This window comes from Euprymna scolopes, chromosome 15, assembly GCF_053919585.1.
Source record: "Euprymna scolopes isolate OS-2025 chromosome 15, ASM5391958v1, whole genome shotgun sequence".
Taxonomy (NCBI): Eukaryota; Metazoa; Mollusca; class Cephalopoda; order Sepiida; family Sepiolidae; genus Euprymna; species Euprymna scolopes.
In genome coordinates this window covers 595,012-620,253 of record NC_136496.1, presented here as the reverse complement: position 1 = coordinate 620,253, position 25,242 = coordinate 595,012, and the positions used below count along the sequence as shown (strand labels likewise).

The following is a 25,242-nucleotide window of genomic DNA, read 5'->3' as shown; positions in this document are numbered from 1 at the left end:
ATTTTTTTTTTTTCACAAAGTCAGTTACCACTTATTAAGGCCCGGAGGTCACTCGGGGATAAGAGTTAATGAGCATATAATAGTCAACGGGAAAATGTCGTAGTAATCGTTAGTAGTGGAAATTTGGTAAATTGGATTACTTAAGGGGGTAACTCATCAAGAATTTGTTTACGTTGGACTTTAAGACAACCATATTGTAGTCAGTTGGAAAGCAGGAAAAAGGAATAGAGTTCCACAGGCGTGCAGTTCTAAGAAAGAAGCTTTGTTCATGGAATCTACGTTTAGGTTGAGCACAGATAAAGAGGCGGGATTATTAAGAGTAGTTTTAGTTAAACGAATGTTTTTCATGAAAGTCAGGACAGAGGGGACCAGAGACTGGAGCTCAGACGATAACAATAAAATACGACAGGCTCCCAATGTCTCTTCTGTGAGAAAAAGGATGCAGGGAAGAGAAAAGGGCACCCCCACTAGGCTAAAAGGTCTACTTTGTACTCTGTCAAGGCAGGATAGGCTGCTTCTAAAAGCTCCTCTCTAGATGTGGCAACAGTACTCCATCCTTGGACGTACTTGGCTCTTATACAGGTAGAGAATTGCATCAGCAGTGAGATATCTACTGTTCAAATAATGGAAGCAATGTAATCTATTTCATTTTTATGTCGAAATTAGTAACATATCGCTACATTATTGTATAAAACATTTACTTTTATGATCCAGCGATCCAGCATTATTATTTTGTAAATGTAACTTTAACAAGAGGAGTAACTCATAGTTTATAATCTGCTAATTATTTAAGTAAAACTTGCATCTTTCTGGAAAGTAATTTTATTTATAATTAATTATATATTTTATCATTTTCGTAATTTTTGTATATGTTACTAATCATAATTAAGTACCTACGGGACAGAGTTAGACACCAGGGTCGTTTTTTAACGTGGAGAAAAGGTACAAAAATAAAAAATTGTCTCAGTCGTGAAGGACTGATCCTCCACCAAAAGAGAACAAGAAATGGAAGTGCAGCATCTGAAGAACAGATACTACACTTTGATCTTGACCAAAAGGCCAAAAGTAGATAACATTGCTTTTTGTTGAAATTCAAAGTTTTCGATTTTCGTTATTTTTTTTTTATTTTTGTAAATTTTATTTTGTTTTTGTAATTTTTTTTGTTTTTGTAAATATTTTTTATTTTTGTAAATTTTATTTTGGTTTTGTAATTTTTTGTTTTGTAAATATTTTTTTGTTTTTATTTTTGTAAATTTGATTTTGCTTTTGAAAATTTATTTTTGTAAATATTTTTTGTTTTTGTTTTTTTGTAAATTTTATTTAAATTTTTTTGTCTTTGTAAATATTTTTGTTTTTGCAAATATGTTTTTGTTTTTGCAAATATTTTTGTTTTTTCTCAATATTTTTTTTTGTTTTTAGTATGCAACACTTTTGTTTATCATCTTCGCTGTTGAAGTTGCAGTTTTTGTGGTGGCGATTGTTTTCAAAGATAAGGTAAATATTATTTTGTGTATCATGACAACCAGTTGTAACATTACTGTATCCTGCCTTTTGTTTCTTTCTTGAATGGCGAGGAATCTATCGGGCATAAACGATAACTACATCGGGTACTTATACAAAACTAGCAGGGAAACCCGACGTTGCCTGGGATTGAATGAGTATCAATAAATGGTTCACACTTGCAATATTTTATTGTCATCAGAATCGGTGAAATCGCCCATTTTTCAATCAAATCAATTGATTGCCTGCTCTAGTTGGGGACCCAGTGCGGTACTGCGGTGCGTGCACTGGGAGAAAGCTTCAGCTTCACATGTCTCCCCATACATTGTAGTCTACATTGCACTGTAGAAAACCTACTGTTAATTTTATAAAATGTTTTTATATAATAGATTGAATTAAAGTTCAAAATGTAAAAGGAAGTGTTCAATTCATCGTTCAGTTGTGCTCTTAATCGACCCATCCATTCCAAATGTGTTTTTGTCGTATCAAAAATATATTGCTGCTTTTATACCCCGGGTCCTACTGCTTTTGTGGTGATAAAACTTCTTAAATGCGTTTGTGATGTTAGGCTGTATAAGAGTGTTAACTTTGGCCAATATTAGTCTGTTCCTTCTTTAATTGGATGTTTTCGATTATCAATACTTAACACAGGTATTTTGATACAAAACCTAAGAACGTACCCAGACACATTTGTGTGAATTTTTAAAAAAAGTCAATGCAATCGACCCAGCAGTTTCAAAATCCATTTGGAACTCTCTCTCTCTCTCTCTCTCTCTCTCTCTCTCTCTCTCACACACACACACACACACACACACATACATACATACACACACGCACAAAGTGCCTTTTATATGTAAGGAAAGATACAGATACTGACCGGACTATTTTTTTAGGTAGGATTTTTAAGTTAAATTCAATTTTTGCAGTCTATATTTTTTATCAACTTGTTAGGTGAAAGTACATAATAATTACAAACCGCCCTCCCTATATTAAGAATAGATTTCTAAATAATAACATTATGATTTCAGTACGGTCCGTATTTTGCATAGTTACCCTAAATTCTGATGACCTCTTAAGTTTATTATTTGGATTGTGAAGTTAACTTTACAATCTCTATTTGTCTGTTGTGCAATATTAGGCAAATGCAGTTATGGTGAAACGACTCTTTTTCTGGTGCTACGGATTAGTCAACTGGCCCGGCTATTTGTTCACAACCAACAAAGTGACATTAAATAGATAAGCAAAGAAAAATAAGTGGAAAGATTTGTGGCTGAGAGCAAAGATGGCGGCCATGTTAACTTACAGTTCTTCTGATATTCGGGCCAAGATCAAAGTGAAATATCTTTAATTTTTTTGTTCTCAGTTAGTGGAGGAGAAATCCTTCACGACTGAGACAATTTTTATTTTTGTTCTTTTCCCGACATTGAAAAACGGGTAATATTATACAAACACCGTGACAGCGAATTAACCCTAACCCTAACCCCCTAACCCTAACCCTAACGCTGTCACGGTGTTTGTATAATAATACCAAAAAACGACCCTAGTGTCTAACTCTGCCCCCCGTGGAAAGGCAAAGTAAATAGGAGCAAAGATTTTTTTTGAAAAAGTTGGTTGAAGTATCGAAAAACCTCTGACTCCCTTGACATGAAGAAAGTAACATTGAATCAATAAAAAAAAAATAATTTTACAAAAAAAATCTTGTGTGCTGCTTCTTTTGTTTTTAACTATTTTCTTTTTTTTTTTTTTTGTACTCGACATTTTTTTAGGTTGAAAGTCATGTGAAAAATGCTTTGACTGTTGTAAAAAAGTTGCAAAGTACCACTTATGGAGAGTTTGAAAAAATGGTAAGTATCTTTGGAATTTTTTACACTTATTAATTAAACAAGTTTCAGAAATTTTTAAATGAGGGTTAAAAAATTAGATTCGTCATTTATTAAAAATTTATTCTCTTTTCTCTTTCTTGATTTGTAAATGTAACCCTTTCGTCGACAAAAATCTCCAATTAAAATATTTTGTCAAAATTGAAGCCAATTTATAATTTTTTTTTTTTTTTTTTTTTTACCATTATTGAAGATAAACACTTGCCATTAAATCATCCCCTGAAAAAACTGAGATTCTACTTTTAGGGGCGATTATATTCTTAGCAAACTTGGAAAAAACAAAACTTGGCAAAAAAAAAAAAAAAAATCGACAAATAAAGTAGAAAACCTTGGTTTGTATTTTTAGAATGAATTTTTTAGAATATAAATTTAACGTAAATGGATCCCCCATTTCGGAACCACTATAGAGTTTTAAAGTAGTTAAACAATTTCTTTTCTTTTTTTTTCTCTACAGAAGATAAATTCTGCTCATAGCTTTTTTTTTGGGGGGGGGGGTTATAAGTGATGGCGTGATTTTCCAGCCTTCCGAGTTATTGTAGAATTTATAATGCAGAATAAGTTTTGCATATAAAGTTAACCTAAAATAATCACTTATTGAGCCATTATAGCGTCTCAGAGCAGTTAACCAATTTGTTTTGTTAGTTAACGACTTTTAAAAAAAATAAAATAGCTCAGAAGAGTATAAACTAATAACGTTCATTTGTTTTTAATTTAACATTTTTTTTAAACATTATTTGCTGGAACAAACCATAACGGAATGTGCACGTGTTTATGTAATAGTTTGAGAAAAAAGTCAGTCGAGTTTCATGAAGATTATTATGTACATATCCGGAAGGAAATCGTTACTGGTTTAACTGAAAACATACTATGTCTGTCAGTGTTTTTGTAAATAATGAACTAATATTGATCGTAGCAATCATGCAAAGGCCATTTTGAATATGATCCGATGTGTTCATTGATTTAATCAAGCATTCTAAGTATTAGTAGACAGGGAGCTGTAATGGAAACCAAGCATGAAATAATTTGTGATGTAAAAATACTTACTTAAGCATGTAACATGGTGATGTAAGGGAGGGGGGAGGACTCTATGGATAGCGAATAAAAGTTTTGCTACTTTGTGGGACTACATATTTGAGAAAAGCAGTTTCCTCAGAACGAATGCAATAACTTTTAAAAGGAGATGAAATGTACGCATAGTTCCTTAAAACACACATCAGCAATTATATAAGTGGTTAGTTTGAATATTTTTTTAATGAAATGATCTGTTATTTTTCTGTTGAAACTGTAGATTGAGAGAAAAACTGATATATATATATATATATATATTTATATATATATTTATATATATATTTATATATATATATTTATATATATATATTTATATATATATATATTTATATATATATATATATATATAATATATTTATATATATTTATATATATATATTTATATATATATAATTTATTTATACAAACATTGATGGCTACATATATGCATACATGTTTCTGTAATCACCCACATTGGAGAGATTACGTCTTCAGGCCAAGAATTATCCTCGATAACTGACATTTCAAGACAAAAACATTTTCTTATTTCGTTTACAAAATTAGAGTCTCGTCATCTAATATGTGTGGGAGAGGACAAGTAAGGTCTTTGAGGGATGCATCGCCGATGCATCCCTCCCTGGCTTTTATCTTTCTAAATCTTAACCTTTTATTCTCTCTTCCCCTTTATATTATTTTTATTTTTATCAATCTCATCTTTTGGTTTTACGCTATAAAGCACTTGAGAATTCAGAATCTTGTCTCCCCCTGGTCGGTGGTCAAACATTATAGACATATATGTTGGCTATCCACTTCGGGGTCGGTATCCTCAATCCACACACACACACACACGCGCGCGCACACACTTTAGAAGCAAATATACACATATACTTTTACTTAGGAGTGGATATACACCGCTAAGGTATATTTTACGCATACACGCGCACAGAAATACAGACAATGAATATAAAAATTAAAATTAAAATTAATTTAAAATAAAATTAAAATTAAAATAAAATTAAAATAAAACAAAATATCCTGAAAGTTACCAATCTCGGCATGTACACATATAGATAAATACACGTACAAACACCCACACTTTGATACACCCATGTATACATACACATATACAAACATACACACACATACGTATAATGCACACAAACAGTTATCAGATATTTATATTCATACTCATACACGCATTTATATCAACACATGCACCCTCAATACAACCAGCAATATATATACTCGCATATTATATACTGTCTGTTATTATACTAATATTAATAAGGCTATCAAATTGGGAACCTTAAAATCCGTCAACCGGATACATGCCTCAATAAAACATATATATATATACACCCATACGAGTATTTATACACACAGTATATATTCCTACATACACACATAATCAGACCATCCACAGGCGTACACATATCCCCATACACACGTGTCCCCAAATCCACACAGATATATACAATACACACACGAGACACATAGACATATAGATATCCATATACATATTCGTATACACTTACATACATACTTACATATACACACAGATACCTGCGTACTCATAAAGCATAAATACACAGCCATACAAGTACAAAACCAAAATCTTTATTTAATAAGATGCCTTCTAACTTCAGTAGTGTGGTAACCCCCCCTTTTTTTTTAGAAACAGCGTATTATTATAGTTTACACAGGTGTATATATACATAGACAATATACATATATGCATACACAGACACACATACACACATATCCACTCTGGTAAAAAACAGTATTGTAATGCCTATATACGAGATAGCCTATTTAATAATTCGGATAATAATTCGGATATATATATATATATATATATATATATATATATATATATATATATAATAAAAAAACTCTTTTTCAAGATGTCTTTTAACATGTTTTATTAATCATTTGTTCATATATATATATATATATATATATATATATGATTAGTTTTTTTGGAAAAAGAATTCCAGCAGAGTGCTCAATTAAAAGGAAAATCCAAATTTTAAGAGCGTACTTATATTTTGTGTACAGAAAGTTGTTAGTTGAGACAGGTCATTGGTACCGTCGGTTTCAAGCCCGATAATAAGGCCCGTTTAAGGTATCCTTATCGAGCTCTCTTCAGCCAATATTCGTATATATATATATATATCCGAATTATTAAATAGGCTATCTATATATATATATCCGAATTATTATATAGGCTATATATATATATATATCCGAATTATTAAATAGGCTATCTCGTATATAGGGATTACAATACTTTATTTAATGATTATTAATATTTAATAATTATTATAGTAAAAAAAAATAATTATATATATATATATATATATATATATATATATATATATAAATGAAATCAAAGGGATGTAGTGCTTACCTGATATACACACTGTCAAAGTTTAAACTAATATAAATGACAGTATTTATATATAGATAATTTAATCTCAACCGAATAATTATTTCAGCTGTTTTGAAAGTTTTCCAATCAGATTATATGCATCGTCACGCTGGACTTAATTTTGGACTCCATTCTCTCTAAAGAACTATTTTTCCATTTTGGATAAACTTGAAAGAATTTTCATGCAAGCTGAAATATTATGCGTGGTTTGTTTTTATATCTTTTTACATATACAACATTTTTTCACCTCTTTTCTTGACAATTTAAAACTACAATAAATTGCGGTTTCACTTAATGCCATTACTAGCAAATTCTAGCAATGTTACAAATATAATTTGCTGATTTCTTTATGTCCTCTGATGAGAATACTAACAAGAATAGCATTCTTTGAAACTTCGCTAAATAAGGACTTTGTAAATTGTTTTTTGGAGTATTCAGTCGAACAATAAATTTGGATTGTAAATTTCAACTTACAGTCTTAATTTAAAAAAAAAACACTAACCTAGATTTAAAACAGATTAAGAAACTAATATCCAGGCTAAATAGAGCACACACAAAGGAACAGGTCAACCAGAGGTCAAATAGGTCTTTGTCCGATAAATGCATGCTCATTGGCTGATAGGAAGGGCGCGGTGGATACTAGAAAGCTGATTGGCTAACTAAAATCTCAATAGAAGATGCGCATATAAAGACGACAAACAACCACAGAATTCGCGCATAAGCCTGAAGAGTCCTAGAGCGGATGAAACGCGGAATATTCAGTGTAGCTTAATCGCCATATACATTTTATAACTTTATATATATATATATATATATATATATATATATATATATATATATAAGTTTATATTCCAAATTTCAAAATATTGTCCATTTTACTGTTTATTTTTTTCAGCATGTTAAAATGTTCAATTCTTGACAGCACCTGTTTTGTTGAGCAGAATCATTCATGCAATTATTATGTCAATTTTTGAATTTATTCCGCCCTTAACTCATCAGAAAAATAGGAACTCATCAACTTTAAAAGAAAATGAATGAACATAGGCATGATTATAAAATCTGAAAATCGGAAGAGAAGTTGCAATTGTATTTTCTTTTAGTTATGTCATCTTAGAATTTTAATGTAGAGTCAATGATGTACGTATTAATAAATTGTGGTTATATTGTTATAATTAAATAAAAAAATATCTTATTTAATATATTATTAATTCAATATTTATAATTAGGTCGTATTTATTTTCTTAGATAATATTGATGAGGGTCAAATCCATAATGTATTTAGGTTTATTTTATATGAAACTAATTTTAAAATTTATTGTATTTGTCTACGATAATTTAGTTATTTAGTTAGATTAAACTTTGCTGAAGTATAACATTGTATATTACATGAATAAATATTTTTATTAAGTATATTTCTACGTTTAACAGATTTCTGTTATTGCTATTAAATTAGGACAAATTAACCATTTATTTTCATTAATATGAGAGATTTCTTAATTTTTTCCAATACATTTGTTTATTTTCTCCGATAAAGGGAAGCTATTTACTTTCAGAAGTATACTGAATTGTCTCCCTTACATTTCCTAATTTTATTCCTTAGATTTTATGAGTTTAACTGTACTAATTAAATGTTATTATTTTCTAATTTAGTAGTTTTACTTTATTTTATCAATTTATTTAATTTTTAAAAAATCATTTTTTGATTATATTACTCATTCAAACCTTAATATTTTAAAACAATCTCAATATAAACTAATTCATATTATATACAAGTTTTATACATTTCTATTATAACCTTAAGTATTATATTCACTTCAGTGATTACCTGATATGTCTATCAAATTTACTTCATATAAATATATTTTCACTAATCTAATCTATTAAACTCGAATATACCCCCCTTTTACCTTTCTATGTTTATTTAATATCTTAAAATTATGTCCAATACGTTTATTTATTTAAATTTGTTTCATGAATGTATATCGTTATAACTAAATATTCCGTATCATTCATGATATTTTTATATTAAGATTATTTAGTTTTGGACATAGGGGCGCCCGACGTCGTAAAATACAATTAAGTGTGATATTTTAATTTACGCAGATTTCTTATTTATCATTATAAAGAAAATTACTTCATATTATATTGTATGCAATATTTAGTCATGATTTCAAAAGTAAAAAAAATATATATGATTTAAGTGCCGTCAGAAAGAATCGAAACCGAAATCAAAAAACATAGTTTTATGATTGAAACTATGTTTACGAGTTAAGTAAAGACTGAACTTTATTTGTACTCAATATGGTTGGACTGTGCAAAGGAGTGTGAATTTTATTCAATACAAGCTGGTTTCCATGACAATACTGTTTTTGATAGACAAGATGCAAGCAAAGGTAGTCGGACGGTCCACAGAGGTTTATAATAAGAGCTTGGTAGAAGAGAATTTTTAGTGTTAACTTTCTTCCATTTCTTCCTATAGATGCGCTTTAGATGTCCAGAATAATACTGTTAGTCACTGAGTGGTCCTTCTAAAGGCAGTAAAACACTGAAAATCTCAGAAAACAGAAACCATGACCTTGGCTTTCTTTGAGGTCAGAGATCACGTGTGTTTCCATTGCTTTGATTGCTCTCTAGTTTCTGGTTGGTAGTCATGAACCCAGTTTTCATTGAGAGTGATTACTCGAGCAAGAAAATCATCTTCATGTCCTTCAAATAATTCAATACACAGTGCACCAGGTGTGTTTCTGAAAGGACTCTACACAGCAGAAACCTTTTTGAATCCTTATTTTTGGTCTAAATTTTTACTGTTCGCTCAATAGATACCCAAGGTTCTTTACTCTCTGACGACATAATACTCAACGATCCTGTATAATCATCTGCAGAGCAAGGACAAGGTTAATCTTGTTTGTTGTTGTTGGAGATCGTACTGACTTTGGATCATCTCAACATATGCAAATAATCTCAACATGTCATCATGAATTTCTTGGGCAGCCATGCTTTTTGAATGCTGATACTTTATAAGAGCACAAATTTATGTTTTCTATATTTTTCACTGAATCCTTCACCCTTGCTTATTCAAAAATCTGTAAAAATATAAAAGATATGTTAGAATATTAAAAATTTGGCAGAAATACATACAAAATAGTTGGTTTAAAAAAAACCCAATAGGTTTCATCATACATCAACACTTTCTACATGATGCTTCAAACTTTTCATGGTCCTGGATATGACCTTAAACTAAATCTGATGGTGAGGCCCCAGCTTGCAGGCCTTGAGGTGTGTGGAGCCACCCTTTAATTGCCATTGCTCCCAGGTCTACTCTGACCCGGAGTGGTAGTACCTGTAAGGGTCCCAACTATGGGTTAAATAGAAACCGACTTGAAAAAAGCAAAACCAATATATTCTATTAAAAAATTGTTCTTCAAAATAACTATATTCGGCATTAAATAACCTGACAAAGGGTTGATATGCCATAAAACAAAAACAACTAACCAATCAATCAAACTTTTCATACATCTCTCGTATACATATTGTGACGTGACCCGGGTCTAGTCTAGGGGTTAGGAATTTCGCAAGAATTCTATACCCAAGTACACGTCGTAAGAAAAGTAAAAGTGTGGAATTTTGCCAGTCGTAAGAATATCACAACTGCATGGCATCTCCCAAGTTTCGATTCAGTGGAATCGTCATGGACTACCCGATAACATTCACATTTAATAATAAAGATGGCAGAGAATGAAAAAGGTCGGACACCAAATGAATAACGTTAAAATATATAAATTTATTATTTAAACAAAAAAACAAATGAAGGAAATAAAAATAATAAAACAGTCATAATGAGAGTCCAGTCACAGACAACATCAGATCAGGATGGGGGGGGGGGTCATTGGTGGAGATATATTATTTTTCTCTCTTTCTTTTCTCTCCTTTTCTTTCTTTTCTTTTTTGATAAAACACAGAGTCACAGTTAAAACAAAATATTAGAATGTTCAAAATGAAAGTCGGGTCACAGACTTGGCAAAACATAAAGACACAGACCAAACAAAATATTAGGATAATCAAAATGAAAGTCGGGTCGCAGACAATATCAGGTGGGGATGGGGTTACGGTTTCTCTTTTCTTTTGATAATGCGTAAAGTTACAGTTGACACAAACATTAGAACAATCAAAGTTAAAGTTAGGTAACAATATTCTTTCTTTCCTTATCCTTCTTTTCTTTTCCAATTCTTTCACCTTTATGCTTGGTGAGGGACGAATTTATTTCACGGAAAGAACTCAACTGTCACTGAGTGGGCTGGGGGAGGTGAAATATGAGAGAATGGATATCGAACGATACTTAGCTTTTTGATGGGAATTTCTCTCCTGACGCGCGCATTTCGATGATGTGATAATGTCCTTAGTTTTTCCTTATCACTTCTTTTTCTTTCTTTGTCATCTTCGATATGCGGTTTGTCCTGAAAAAGTTCTCGCATTGAATTATATAGACCAAGGTAATTCCGTGTTGGAGTAAATGTCCCTTTTTTGGTCTCATGGCCGTCCGCCAAGTTGAGTTGATCATTTGCCGGTCACCATGCGTCGTCCACGCGGGTGCATATTTCTGCTTTTTGGGGAGCAGAAAATATTGTCGTCGTTTCCCAACGGCTGTCAACTCGAAACTGAACTTCACGCGCTTTCCTCGGCGCTTATGTCACGACCGCCTGATGTCGGCTGTCATGGTTACCTATGTTTGCGTGAGTGTTTTACTGCTGCTTATAGTTGATCAGTGAGGGAGAGAGGGGGGTTGTGTCGTTCGACTGTTCGCTGTTCAACTTAGGAAGGGGAGGTCTGCTGCTTAACTTGGAAGGGGGGGGGTCTGTCTGGCTCATATCTATATATCCATTATGATATAAGGAGTGGGGGTGTATATGTTTCTCCTAACAATATAAATAAATTTATATACAAAACTGATTGTGCTCACATTTTTCTTTAAATCTACAAATTTACCCTGTTTTCATTATCTCTGAATATCCATTTCATTTAGCCAAACATAATGATAGTTCATTTTTTTTTTTAATTTTGGAAACCATCATAAAATACGCATTTAGAAAATAAATGTAAAATTTTAAAACCTAATTTGAGACTTGATCTAAAAGTTTTCATTTTTTTTTTCTAGCTGGGATGTTGTGGTGTGGAAGATGGCGATTTTTGCGTAACTCCAAAATTGGTAAGTTTTGATGCAATGTTTGCTTAATCTCTTATAGTTCAGCTTGACTAACACTCCAGTAAACACCTATTAATCTTAGTTACCTGTTAAAGATGTAAGGATACAGTTGTCTTCCTTGTAGTTCAAGATGTGTGATTTATTTATTGTTAGGAATTTTTTCTTCGACTTAATTCGTTTGCTTTGTACTAAATATTGCTATTTATTCTAAGATATTTTTTCAAGGCCACCGTTCGCCCATGTATGGAGTATTGTTGTCACATTTGGGCTGATGCATCTGCTGCTTCTCTCTCACTCCTGGACAGGGTTCAAAAGAGAGTCGCCAACCTGATAGATCCTGAACTGTCATCTAGGTTTCAACCTCTGTCCCATCGACGAAATGTTGCATCCCTCTGTCTGTTCTACAAGTACTTTAATGGTGAATGCTCTAACGAACTACAAGCACTGGTACCCCCTCGACGTGAATACCCCCGACAAACCTGACAAGCAGTTAAGTCCCACCCCTTCATAGCAGAGATCCCTAGGTGTAAGAAAGCCTTCTACTCCAATAGTTTCTTCCCCAGAACTGCTAGACTTTGAAACTCCCTTCCGGAATTCTGCTTTCCCAACTGTACTGACATGCAGAAGTGCAAGTGTAATGTGAACCAACATCTTGCTACTTATCTCCCTTCATAATGCCCCTGCAACTTATGTTCCAGATAGTAGCCCCCTACTTCAAAGTGGCACTGTGCCTTGTTTGGGGTGAAAAGTGAATAAAAAAAAGTTCTTGCGTTAAAAAGTACATTTTATCTTCATATTTGGTGCATGAAAACAAATTTAAGATAAACTTTCGTATTTGTCTTATAGATGAAAGTGTTTGTGTCGGTAATTTCCCTTGATTATATTTGATTAAAATGCCAGGTGGTACCACTGGTGAAAAATTTTTATATTCTCGTTACCAGTGTGCTGGTTAATTCAGAAAAAAAACACACACACAATCTAATGATCAGAGTTTGTTCAAACCAACTTTGCTAAAGAGTTTCATCTTTTATATTTGTTAAACGAGGTGGCTATCATTTCACAAAATTTTCTACTTAGAAAATATTTTAAATATTTTAAATAAAATTTTATATGAATAAATATTAACATTTTGATAATTGTGATAGAAGTCAATCTTTTAAATAAGATAGAAAAAAAGAAAAAACCAATTTGTGTGCAGTTTCTTTTTTAAAAACTTACAATTTAAAATAGGTCAAAACCGCACACATAAATCGAAATGCACAACAATCACGGAATTTATAAAGCAATTTAGAAAAATAGAAAATACAGGTGGGTGGGGTAGTGAGTAGTGTTTGACTCATCATATTTCGGTTCGAGTTATCTCTCTTGTTGATATTTGATTTAAATGTGAGGTGGCGCCACTGTTGCAATATTTTATATTCTCATTATGTGTGTGGTGAGGAATTCAGAAAAAAGAATTTAATGAAACAATATTTAAACTGATCAGATTTTGTCCAAATCAACTTTGAGTTCATTGTTATCCGTAAGGTGGGCACCACAATAGTAACTTGACATTTTTATGCATTTGCATACTTTTTATTTTATGTCTCTAACAACAATTGCATTTCTTTCTTTTCTACCCCAAACAAAGTATATTGTCACTAAGATATCAGAGGCTACTATGCGAAGGGCAATAATTTTAGGATAGAGGAAACCCAAGTGGGGAGTGTGGTAGTAAGAAGTTAGTTCAAATTATATTTAAATTTCAGAATTCTGGTATAGATGAGGTCAAAAAAGGAATTGCAATGGCAATTGGTAGAAGGAAAGAAGCTATTAGACTATAAAGGTTTCACCACATCTAAGTGTGAAATTTTCCTACATCTGTGGTGGGTCAAAAATCTCTTTTTCACCTAGTTAAAGATGTGGGAATACATTTTTCTTCCTTATCGAGATCCTGCAGCTCACAGAACCATTCCTCTAAAACGCATTGGATCCATTTTCTCCCAAACCATCAACTCTTCTTCACAAACGTAACCTGGTACCTTCAGGAAAGACCCAACCAACACTTGCAGCAAATTCTTTTATACACTTTGCTTCCTTTTTGATCATCACATGTACCGAAGACAACATGTGCGATTCATTTATTTATTGTTTTCTTTGGCTTAATTCATGGCATTTTTTCCCCTGACAAAATATAGATAAAGTAAAAAATTTCCTCATCGTTCTTTCTGAAACAAGGTTGAGGCTATAATTCTAATCAAATTAATAAGTGTAAGTGTGTATATGTATCTTTCTTTCTCTCTCTCTACATATATTTTTACGATTTATTCCATATAAAAAATTTACACCAGTTTTTTGAGGAACATACATTTGTCTCTGAAGAGTTGTTTAGTGGTCTTCCACTATTCAACAAAACACGTGTAAGATACATTTCATAAAGAAAATTAATAAAAACTTAAGAGTGTGAATTAAATACATCTTCTGGTTTTGGAATGATAATTAATGATCATTATCGCGGGGTCCGATTTCGAATCTCGCTAGATTCAGCCACTCTGATGAGTCGTAGAGGACGAAACATGTGTCAGTGGATAATTATATTTTAAAAACAATATATATGCCGCTCCCCATATGAGGGTACCAAATTGGTTAAAAGGAAAATTATTCCCAACTCACATTTAGGTAAAAATGCACTTTTGTAAATAACTGAATTCATTCAAAACGTAAAGCGAAAACAAATAACATCTATATATTTATTTAGTTATTTTTAGGGTGGCCCATATATACATATGTACATGCATATTTACTGAACCGATTTTTTTTAATACCTTATTTATTTTGTTGAAATTATATGTGGAGAAACAGTTAAGGATATATAGATTAACTACCCAGAATTTCATCATCAAGATATTGGGGACTACATATTCTAAAGGCACGTAAGAAAAAAACAATGATCATGCCAGTTTTTATTCTATCATTGTGGTGCGAGTAGTAGTGAATGTAATCAGTCTTATGTGTAGTTTTTCTGTGTACTTTGAACATCCGATCGTTTTCTGATCTGATGGTGGGATCCTTCTACCGCTCCAGAAGATATCTCACTACTGATGATGCAATTCTCTATCTATATAAAAGCCAAGTACGTCCAAGGATGGAATACTGCTGCCATATCTGGGCAGGAGCTGCTAAAAACAGCCTATCCTGCCTTGACAGAGTACAAAATAGACTTCGTGGCTTAGTGGGGGATGCCCTTTTCTCTACTCTGCAACCTCTCTCCCACAGAAGAGACGTTGCGAGCCTATCCTTGTTTTATCGTTATTTCCATGGCAGGTGCTCGTCTAAACTCCAATCTCTGGTCCCCCCTCGCCAATCTTTCATGAAAAACACCCATCTAACTGAATCTACTGTCAAAAACTTTCCCCACTCTTTATCTGTGCCTAAATCCAAATGTAGATTCCATGAACAAAGCTTCTGTCTTTAAACTGCACGCCTGTGGAACTCTGTTCCGTCTGCCTGCTTCCCACCTGCCTACAACTTGGATGTGTTCAAGTCCAACGTTAACAAATTCCTAATGAACCGCCCCCTTAAGTAAACACTTCATCAAATCTCCACACTAACGTAATGTACTTGCAATAACCCTTATCCCTGAGTGGCTTCCGGGCCTTGATAAGTGATGACCACTGTGTTAAAAAAAAAAAAGTACATCTAGAAAAGCTAGGGAGTTGTCTTCGGATTCGTGTGTAAATTTTATAGAGGGTTCAACTGAATTTAGTTTATTTTTTAGTTGTTCTATTTGTGCATTTACGGGGAGAAAAATAAGGATATCGTTGATGTATCTAAAGTATGTGGAGTTTTCAGGTAACCTAAATTTGAAGGAGCTGGTTTCTAAGAATTCTAAAAATAGGCAAGATAGTACTCCACTTACGGGATTTCCCATAGGGAGTTCGAATTTTTGTCTGTAATAGGAATTATTGAATTGGAAATAGGTTATATCAGTAATAAGTTTAATTATTTGTATCAATGTGTCCGGGGGGAAAAAGGTAGATCGATGGTAATATTTTAATTGGGACATTGGTATATAGGGAAACTATGTCTAAACTGTGCATGGTTTTGTTTCGTATGTCAATGTTTTTTATTTTATTTAGGAAGTCGCCAGAGTTTGTAATATATGAAGTACTAATGGTGCCCATTAATGGAGTTAGGATGTGGGCAATGGCTCGTGCATCGATCGGTAATTTCGCACATAAGGTAGCACAAGCCACTGCCCACATATTCACTACTACTCGCACCACAATGATAGAATAAAAACTGGTATGATCATTGTTTTTTTTTCTTACGTGCCTTTAGAATATGTAGTCCCCAATATCTTGATGATGAAATTCAACATATCACGAACGCTTTAAAGACATTACAATATCCGACTTATTTAATTCCTAATGTGAAGAAAAAAGCCACAAAAATATATTCTAATATAAACAAACAAAAATATGAAACAACAGATACCTCCCTAAACAGATATCTCCTCATACCTACACATACTAATGATACAAAAATTTGCAACACTCTCAACAGACTTGGTATACATACGATACAAACAACTTCTTCAAAAATAAAACAAATATTAAAAACCACTAAGAATTCCCCCAAGGCCCTCATATCCAACGCCAGTATATACTCTATCCCTTGTATTGACTGCCACCAGACATATATAGGAGAAACACAATGTAAGTTAGAAATAAGACTTAATGAACATAGAAGAAACATAAAAAACGGCAACCCCTTAAATGCACTTTTCTTCCACTGTGCTGAACATGATCGCTCGTTTAACTTTGATCATGCAAAAATCATCAAATTCGTTGTTGCTAAACGAAGACTTCTAGAATCAGCACTTATTTCGGGTACTAGCACCATCACGCAAAGAAAAGGTTTCTACAATTTAGCCCATATTATAGGAAATATAATAATCAGAGAGCAAAATATGAATACGGATCCTGGGTAGTTAATCTATATGTCCTTAACTGTTTTTCCACATATAATTTCAACAAAATAAATAAGGTATTAAAAAAAATCGGTTTAGTAAATATGCATGTACATATGTATGTAAGGAACGTTTTAATGTCTATATATATATATATGTAGAGTTGAACGTAATAATCAAAGAAGAAAGCGCCCGCATGTGTGTGTATTGTGTGGTTATACAACTTACCTTCAGATGGGATCTGAGAGAGAGAGAGAGAGAGAGAGAGAGAGATTAAAGATGGCAGCCATGGATTTATAAGGTATTGTCTCGTGGAATCTAACGAGATCTCATCTTCCACTGCACATGTATGCAAATGGAATGGAGTTAGTTTTCTAATAAAATACCTGTTGGCAGAAGTGGTTGGGAGAACACGTGCTGGAAGTTTAGAAAGTTGACAGTGACGAATTCTAGCTGAACTTTTGCTTTTTGTATTTATTTTATTTTGTTTTGCTGTTTACCAGCCCATTTAACTGCAAGCTATTTCGACATAATGGGGGGGGGGGCAAGTTCGACCTTAAATTAATACCAGAATTCGACAGTTCGACCTTGGTAGTTGACTGGGTGGAGAAGGTGGAACTGCATTGCTTGTTGTTTAGTGTGAAGAGCATTGAACACATGGTTCCTCTACGTTTGTCTGGCGGGGCTTTCACGGTATATCAACAGCTTAGTCCTGAGGAAAAACAGGATTATGAAAGGATCAAGGCAGCATTATACAAGGCATTCACTATCAACCACGCCACTGCTTGGGAGCAATTTGAGGCAAGAACCTTACATCCCAACGAAACTGTCAACGTTTATTTGACTGAGCTGATAAAGTTGACGGTGTTGTTTGGTGGGCTGCATGAGCAGGCCTTGCCATGCAAATTTTTGGCAGGGCTCCCAACCAGAGCAAAGCAACTCCTACAGGTTAGCTACAGCATAGCTTCATTGTCCCTTAATGGCCTGATAGACTGGGCTAGGACCGTGATGAAGAATACTTATGAGATGAGAGAATCAGTAGTCACTGCTGCACAGCCAACACCAAGTGATGATAGACCATCCCAGGGGACCGGCCTGCTTGGTGAAGTCGTATGTTATAGGTACAATGGACAGGGCCACATTGTAAGGAACTGCCGGCAGTGACTGACAGCTGTTTGCTGCTACCAATGTAATGAGACTGGTCATATGGCCTGGGATCGTGCGGGAAACGGGATCAGGGACAAGGTGCCAGTGTCAACCTCTTCTCCAAACAGAAATTAGACGAGGCGCTTCCGACCATTCAGGTCTATATCAATGAGACATTGTGCTCAGCACTCCTTGACTCGGGATGCTCTCGCACCATAATGAGCGCAGATCTCTGCCGCACTTGGAAGAAGAAGACTACTAAAGTAACCACCCTCAGTGGAGCGATGCGGACATGTTGCAGGGTGGGCGTTGTGAACATTTGCACTAGAACTGGAAATTCGGCTTATGTCAAAGCACAGGTAGTACTTGAGAAACCGCTGAGCTTTGACCTGCTTCTAGGCTATGATGCCATTAGAGCCCTAGGTGGTGCTTACATAACACAGACAGGGGCGGTACAGTTTCAGGAGAAGGTTCCAGTGTGTGCTGCTTTGAAGATTGACCAGCCAGACATTATTGTCGAATTTGACCAGCAGCAGAAAGCTTGGACAGCCTGGAAGTGGTCGGAAAACCAAGAACCAACCAAACTGCAAAATGAGGTAACAGAGTACCATGTGCCCGACCAAATGAAACCTGCATACGAAAAGGAACTTCGTGATAGGATCAAGGATGGCTGGTTAGTTCCCTACCCCTATGAGAAACTTGGACCTCCCAGAGGCCTGATTCTGCTGATGGCAGTCGCTCAGCACAACAAAGCAAAGGTGAGGCCAGTGATGGACTATCGCGAACTGAACGCGCATGTTGATGTGTTCACGGCAGATGCTGACGTTTGTGCCAGCAAGCTACAAGAGTGGCGCCAGCAGGGTTCCAATGTGCCTCTGCTGGATCTAAGAAAAGCATACTTGCAAGTCCGAATCAGTGAAACAATGTGGCTATTTCAGACGGTGGTGTTTGCTGGCAGGAGGTACTGTCTCACCAGACTAGGCTTCAGGCTGAACTTGGCACCCTAAATAATGAAGACCATCATTAATGCTGTGTTGTCACAGGAAGAAACAATAACAGTTGGGACATAGGCGTACCTTTATGGCATATATGTGAATGAAGACATTGTGTCATCATCACGTGTAAGGTCCAAACTGGCTGAGTTTGGTTTGACTTGCAAGGACCCAGAATGTTTGGAGAATGGCTCCCGTGTCTTGGGCCATGCAGATACTTCAAAGTGAGGTCAAAATTCCACCCACAAACAGAGATCATCTGTGATAGATGCAGTAGCCAGGGTCATATAACGAAAGACTGCACAACGGGATGCCCTGATATTCAAAGGTCGTGACATAAATTATGATGTTTTAAGTGCAATGAGATCGGCCACTTTGCTGCAAAATGCCAGGGAAACGACTCAGGAAAAGACGCCAGCGCCTATTCAAGTGAAAAAAGAGGTGAATCCAGTCATCCACATACTTGTTGACAGAGAAAAAGGCATGACCTTAGTTGTATTGATTGTTTGAAAACCCTGATGAACAAGGCAGTATGTTGTCCATGGAGATGCCAAGCTGTGAAGGAGATGACCACAGATGGAAAGGTTATGAGATGCTGTGGGACTGGCTAAGTCGAGCTTACTAGTGGACCGCTTGTGCCCTTTATGATTGGAGGTCTTAGCTGTCGAAGGAAAACTGTTTGGTTTGACCTTTTACTTGGATTTGATGCCCTCAAGAAGTTGGGGGAGTGCTTTTGACTGAATCTGGTGAGGTTAACTTCCTCATGGAAAATGTAGTTAGGTGTGATGCGATTAACATCAATGAGCCAGAATTCAGTGCTGTATTTGACCAACAAAAGAAAGAATGGACTGCCGTATGGAAATGGATGAGTGGACAAACATCGGGGCAACTGAAGAATAAAATATCAGAGTATCAAGAGAGTAAAAAGCTAGATTTATGGCTAAAAAATTGATTGTTAGTGCTATATCCACAAGAAGAGCTGGGTCCAGTTAAAGCCTTAATTCCATTAATGTTGGTAATACAGACAAATACAAACAAGATGAGATCTGTGATGGACTACAGAGAGCTTAATGACCTTGTTGACGCATTTACAGCAAATGAAGATGTATGTACACAGAAGTTGTGGGAATGGCAGCATGAAGCTCTAACGTTGTCATACTGGTCCTAAAGAAGACCTATCTTCAGGTGCACATACACAAATCACTATGACCCTTTCAGACGATTCTGTGCCTGTATACTTGTACAAAGGCAGACTTGATGTGGAGACAATTGAAACATATTGGGTGTGGACATCACTCATTATGCCAGTGATCACTATCTTACATTCATTGATTGTGGTCCTTCATGATTTGCGATATGGAGGTCTCTACCTCTACAAGATTCATCAAGCATGTTGGAATCCACATACGTACGTTAGTTTTACCATCTTGGATCATTTTGGTAAATTTAATTGTAATTTTTATTTTATATATATATATATATATATATATATATATATATATATATATATATATATATATATACTAGCAAAAGTATCCGTTGTTGACTGGGTTCAAAAACAGCCTACAGAAAATGGACTCTGATTTATGAAAGTATGATAGGTTATGAAGAGGAAGGGTTGTAAAGAGATAGCTTTGAACGTGGGGGTATCAAAACCAAAGCAAAATATGATGAAAGTAAAAATAAAATAGATAAACCCCATAATTTATTATACCATACCTGTTCACACTGAAACACTTATCACAATATTCTGTGGATCTATATTAAAAAACCTTGTTAAACTTTGCGACATATTTCCATTCTACTGAGGTCATGTGCAAACGAACACCCCATAATTTTATTATACCATATTTCTTCAAATTAAAGCATAATAATCAAAGTATACTTACGCAGATGGATATGAAAAGTCTTTATTAAAATTTGTGCCTATTTCCATTTTATGGAGGCCAGGTGCGAACGCAGACCCCACAATTTTTTTATATCATCCCTATTTAAGTTAAAACATACTTATCAAAGTATTCTTATGTACATCTATATAAAAAACACTTGTAAACGTTTTTTTTTAATTTTTAAATTTTTTATTTCCATACTTTGTGGACCAGGCGCGAACGCAGACCTCACAATTTTAATGAATCATCATTATGCCAGATCAAACATACCCATTCTTGTGTTTCGATGCATCTTCTATCATTATATGTGATCAGTTTTTTATAACAGTCAACCATATAGGAGCCTATTTGTGACCAGACACAGACACACACACGTACACGGAACTCTGTTCCATCTGCCTGCTTCCCACCTGACTACAACTTGGATGTGTTCAAGTCCAACGTTAACAAATTCCTAGTGAACCGCCCCCTTAAGTAAACACTTCATCAAATCTCCACACTAATGTAATGTACTTGCAATAACCCTTATCCCTGAGTGGCTTCCGGGTCTTGATAAGTGGTGACCACTGTGTAAAAAAAAGCAAAAACACACACACACACACTCAGCTTTATATTATATATATATATATATATATATATATATATATATATATATATAAGACATCAGGGAAAGACATAATTTTTTTGGCTGATCTTTCTTTCGTTCGACTTTTCTCTTACCCATTGGGTGTTGTCTGCATATCCTTTTGAAATCATTAATTCTTGTGGTGTAATAAAATATTATATATATATATATATATATATATATATATATATATATATATAGTGATATGCAAATTAAGTATAATTTGCATATGAGCAGATAGCTCATATTTATAAACTGACACCAACAAGAACAAGTTGGTTGTTGAACGCTTACTTAGTGTTATACACGACGTATCAATCGCGTCACTGATAGGATACTCTCTGATCCTTAGGAGGGGAAATGAAATCACCGACTTGTTCATGGCTAACGCTGGTTGTGAAGCAATTATGAAGGTTGCTGCAATGGTTTGCTCTCGAGAACTCGAAGAAATGACTTTCGAATAAATAGTTCAGGCTATCAAGGAAACATGACGCCGAAGAAAAGACTGGTGATTGCAGAAAGGACCAAGTTTATGGCAATGAAGCAGGAAGTGGATGAACCGATAGTAAAATATTTACACCAGTTAAGAAGTGCGAGTAAATACTGTGAATTCGAAAAACTAGGAACAGAAGAACAGACAACAGAAGAAGAGTTAATCCAACTAAGATTAATTGGAGGTATGCATAATTCGGCACATAGATATAAACTAATGGAACAGTTACAACTTAAAAACATGCCCTTGAATATGTGTCTAGAATTTATTGTGATTTGAGTTGTCCCCCTTTGCAAATTGGCTGTTTGGAGAAATGGAAAACTAGATGGCTCTGGTTGATAGTCAATTTGCATAAGTGGAGAAATGGGCAGCATATAAACGGTACTTTTTTATAAGCAGAGATGAAGAGCGCAGAGAGTGAAACGACGGTTGGAAGAAGTGACGGTGAATTCTTTTTGTGACGGTGAATTATTTTTGGACGTTGAAGAGCTCAACCTTTTGGAAGGAACAGCTGTGTATTATATATTTTTTTAAAATTTCTTTTTTTTTCTACTTCACTACAAGCTATTCCGGCGGGAACTATGGAAGCAAAGAGGATTAGCAGTGAAATGCTTAAGACGTTCTCTGGCGAGGGAGATGTTATAACCTGGCTGACCAAGGTTAAACTTGTCGCTAAGTTGCGGGACATCGCGGATGTAGCCAGCTTGATACTGCTGTATCTTGATGGTGATGCTCTGGCCCTATATCTGGAGATGCGGGAGGAGGATCGACTGTCTGCTGAAACCATTGAGGAAAAGTTGAAGGAAGCATTTACCGAAGGACCGTTTGTGGCATATGGCAAACTAAGCCGTATGGTGTGGACTGGAGAGCCTGTCGATTGATGATGTTAAGGGAGCTGATTAGGGAAGTTGATCTTCAACTTAGGGTCACTATCGTTCCTTCAGCGAAGAACAGAGCAGATGTGATGACGAGGGTGCGGAAGACCTGGCTAAAGGTGCCGAATGAGGCGGCTGTTGCAATATGTTGTTTGAATGAAGACACTCTGAAGGATTTGCATGACATGCACCATTTTGGAGTGGATAGAACCTTGTTCTTGGCCAGGAAGGTGGACCCCAGAATCACAAAGGAGGCCGTTAGGACAGTGGTTGAGAGATGCAGCCGGTGTCAATCAATCGACCCTGCGCCGAGTAGACACGAAGCTGGTGAGGTTCAGGTGGCAGAGAACTGGAACAGGTTGGCGATAGACATAACGCACGATCGACAGAGGCCGTATCTGACAATGGTCGACTGTGGACCAGGAAGAGTAGCCATTTGGAGGGAGATCAAGGCGAAAAATGCAGGTGAACTTGCAAAGGTCTTGGAAGAGGTGTTTTTGGAGAGGGATCCTGTGACAGAAGTGCTAATGGACAATGGAACTGCCTTTCGCTCAGCTGCCATGAAGAATATGTTGGATAAGTGGGAAGTGCGGCACTATTTCAGGGCTACATATAGACCAGGCGGAAACAGAATTGTGGAGCAGCATCACAGGACCATTAAGGCTATAGCTGAAAGGGGCCAGATTTCGCCGCCAGAAGCTGTCTTCTGGTATAATATGGCTCCAAAGTCAGGGCTTAAAGTGGAGTCAGTGCCGCAGAGGGCAGTCTTCAAGTACGAGTGGCGGCATCCCCGAACTGCACAGGTACCCGCGGAGGAAGGCGAGAAGCGAGCGACTGCGCGAGTGGGAGAGGAAGTGTGGATCAAACCGCCTGATGCTCGCTGTACCACACGCTGATGGAGGGGCATTGTGACAAGTGTCCAGTCCCCGAACAATGTATCTATCGACTGCATCCCTCGACACATCCTTGATGTGCGGCCGGTAGTAGTGTCATCAGAGGAAGACAGCGACGTCGAGCCAAGTAGCAACGTTCACAAAGAGGCTCCGCGGAGATCGCAGCGAGAGAGACGGCCGCCATGTTGGTCGAGCGACTACGTGATGGGTTGACATGTGATAATTGTGTAGATCAAGGGGGCGTGTGGTTTGAGTTGTCCCCCTTTGCAAATTGGCTGTTTGGAGAAATGGAAAACTAGATGGCTCTGGTTGATAGTCAATTTGCATAAGTGGAGAAATGGGCAGCATATAAACGGTACTTTTTTTTAAGCAGGCTTGAAGAGTGCAGAGAGTGAAACGACTGTTGGAAGAAGTGACGGTGAATTCTTTTTGTGACGGTGAATTATTTTTGGACGTTGAAGAGCTCAACCTTTTGGAAGGAACAGCTGTGTCTTATATATTTTTTTTAATTTCTTTTTTTTTTCTACTTCACTACATTTATACAACAACAGGAATTAATACATACCTACAACCAAAATAAGAATAACTTCTACGAAGAAATAATGGCTGAAACATATACGGTAAAAAGGAAAAGAAAAAATTATACATACTGTGAAAAAATTCATGAAATGAAAAAAAAAAATGGCTAGCATTTGGAAAAACATGTTCAAAGTGTTTAAAAGAGAATCACTTCGATGAAGTATGTAAAATGAAAAATGTGGAAAGAATAGAGGATAAAAATAAACAAATCTTTAATGTAAAGAGGGATAATATACAAAATACTGGATCTAATAACGGAGATACAAAAATAAAACTGAAAATCAACGATTGTATTGGTGAACTGCAAATAGACACTGTCAGTAAAGTGACTATAATACCCAGAAACTTGTGTGAAAAAATGTGAAAACTGTTTAAAAAAAAAGCAACGTACAATTAAGTCAGTTTAATGGCTCGATTATAGCAATTATGGGTTACTTTGAAGGTTCAATAGAACTAAAAGAAAAATATGAAGTAGTACCCATTATAGTTAGAAATTGCCGAAAAACGCATGGACTATTGGGGAATGACGTATTAAAAATGAATTCAACGAAGTTGATTAATGAGATAGAAATGAAAAAAATAGAAAAATTAAAAAATTATGAAGCTAGTCTGAAATTAAAAGAAAATGTTCTCCCCCCCCCCCTCCTACTACGAAAAGAGAAAAATACCAGTGCATTTATTACCGTTAGTAATAGCTAAGTTGCGAAAGTTAATAAAGGAAGATTTATTAGAACCTACCCT

The 25,242-nt window shown here is 35.2% G+C and overlaps 1 protein-coding gene across 6 annotated transcripts in view; it reads left to right on the top strand.

Annotated features, from left to right (window-relative positions):
- Nucleotides 1-25,242, top strand: part of LOC145293678 (CD9 antigen-like) — a 68,852-nt gene that overhangs the window by 32,679 nt on the left and 10,931 nt on the right. For all 6 annotated transcript variants that reach the window (XM_080140067.1, XM_080140063.1, XM_080140064.1 and 3 more), the window contains 3 exons: nucleotides 1,420-1,494; nucleotides 3,267-3,344; nucleotides 12,011-12,061. In XM_080140067.1, coding sequence (XP_079996193.1) covers nucleotides 1,420-1,494; nucleotides 3,267-3,344; nucleotides 12,011-12,061 — 204 coding nt within the window. The remainder of the gene's footprint in view (nucleotides 1-1,419; nucleotides 1,495-3,266; nucleotides 3,345-12,010; nucleotides 12,062-25,242) is intronic.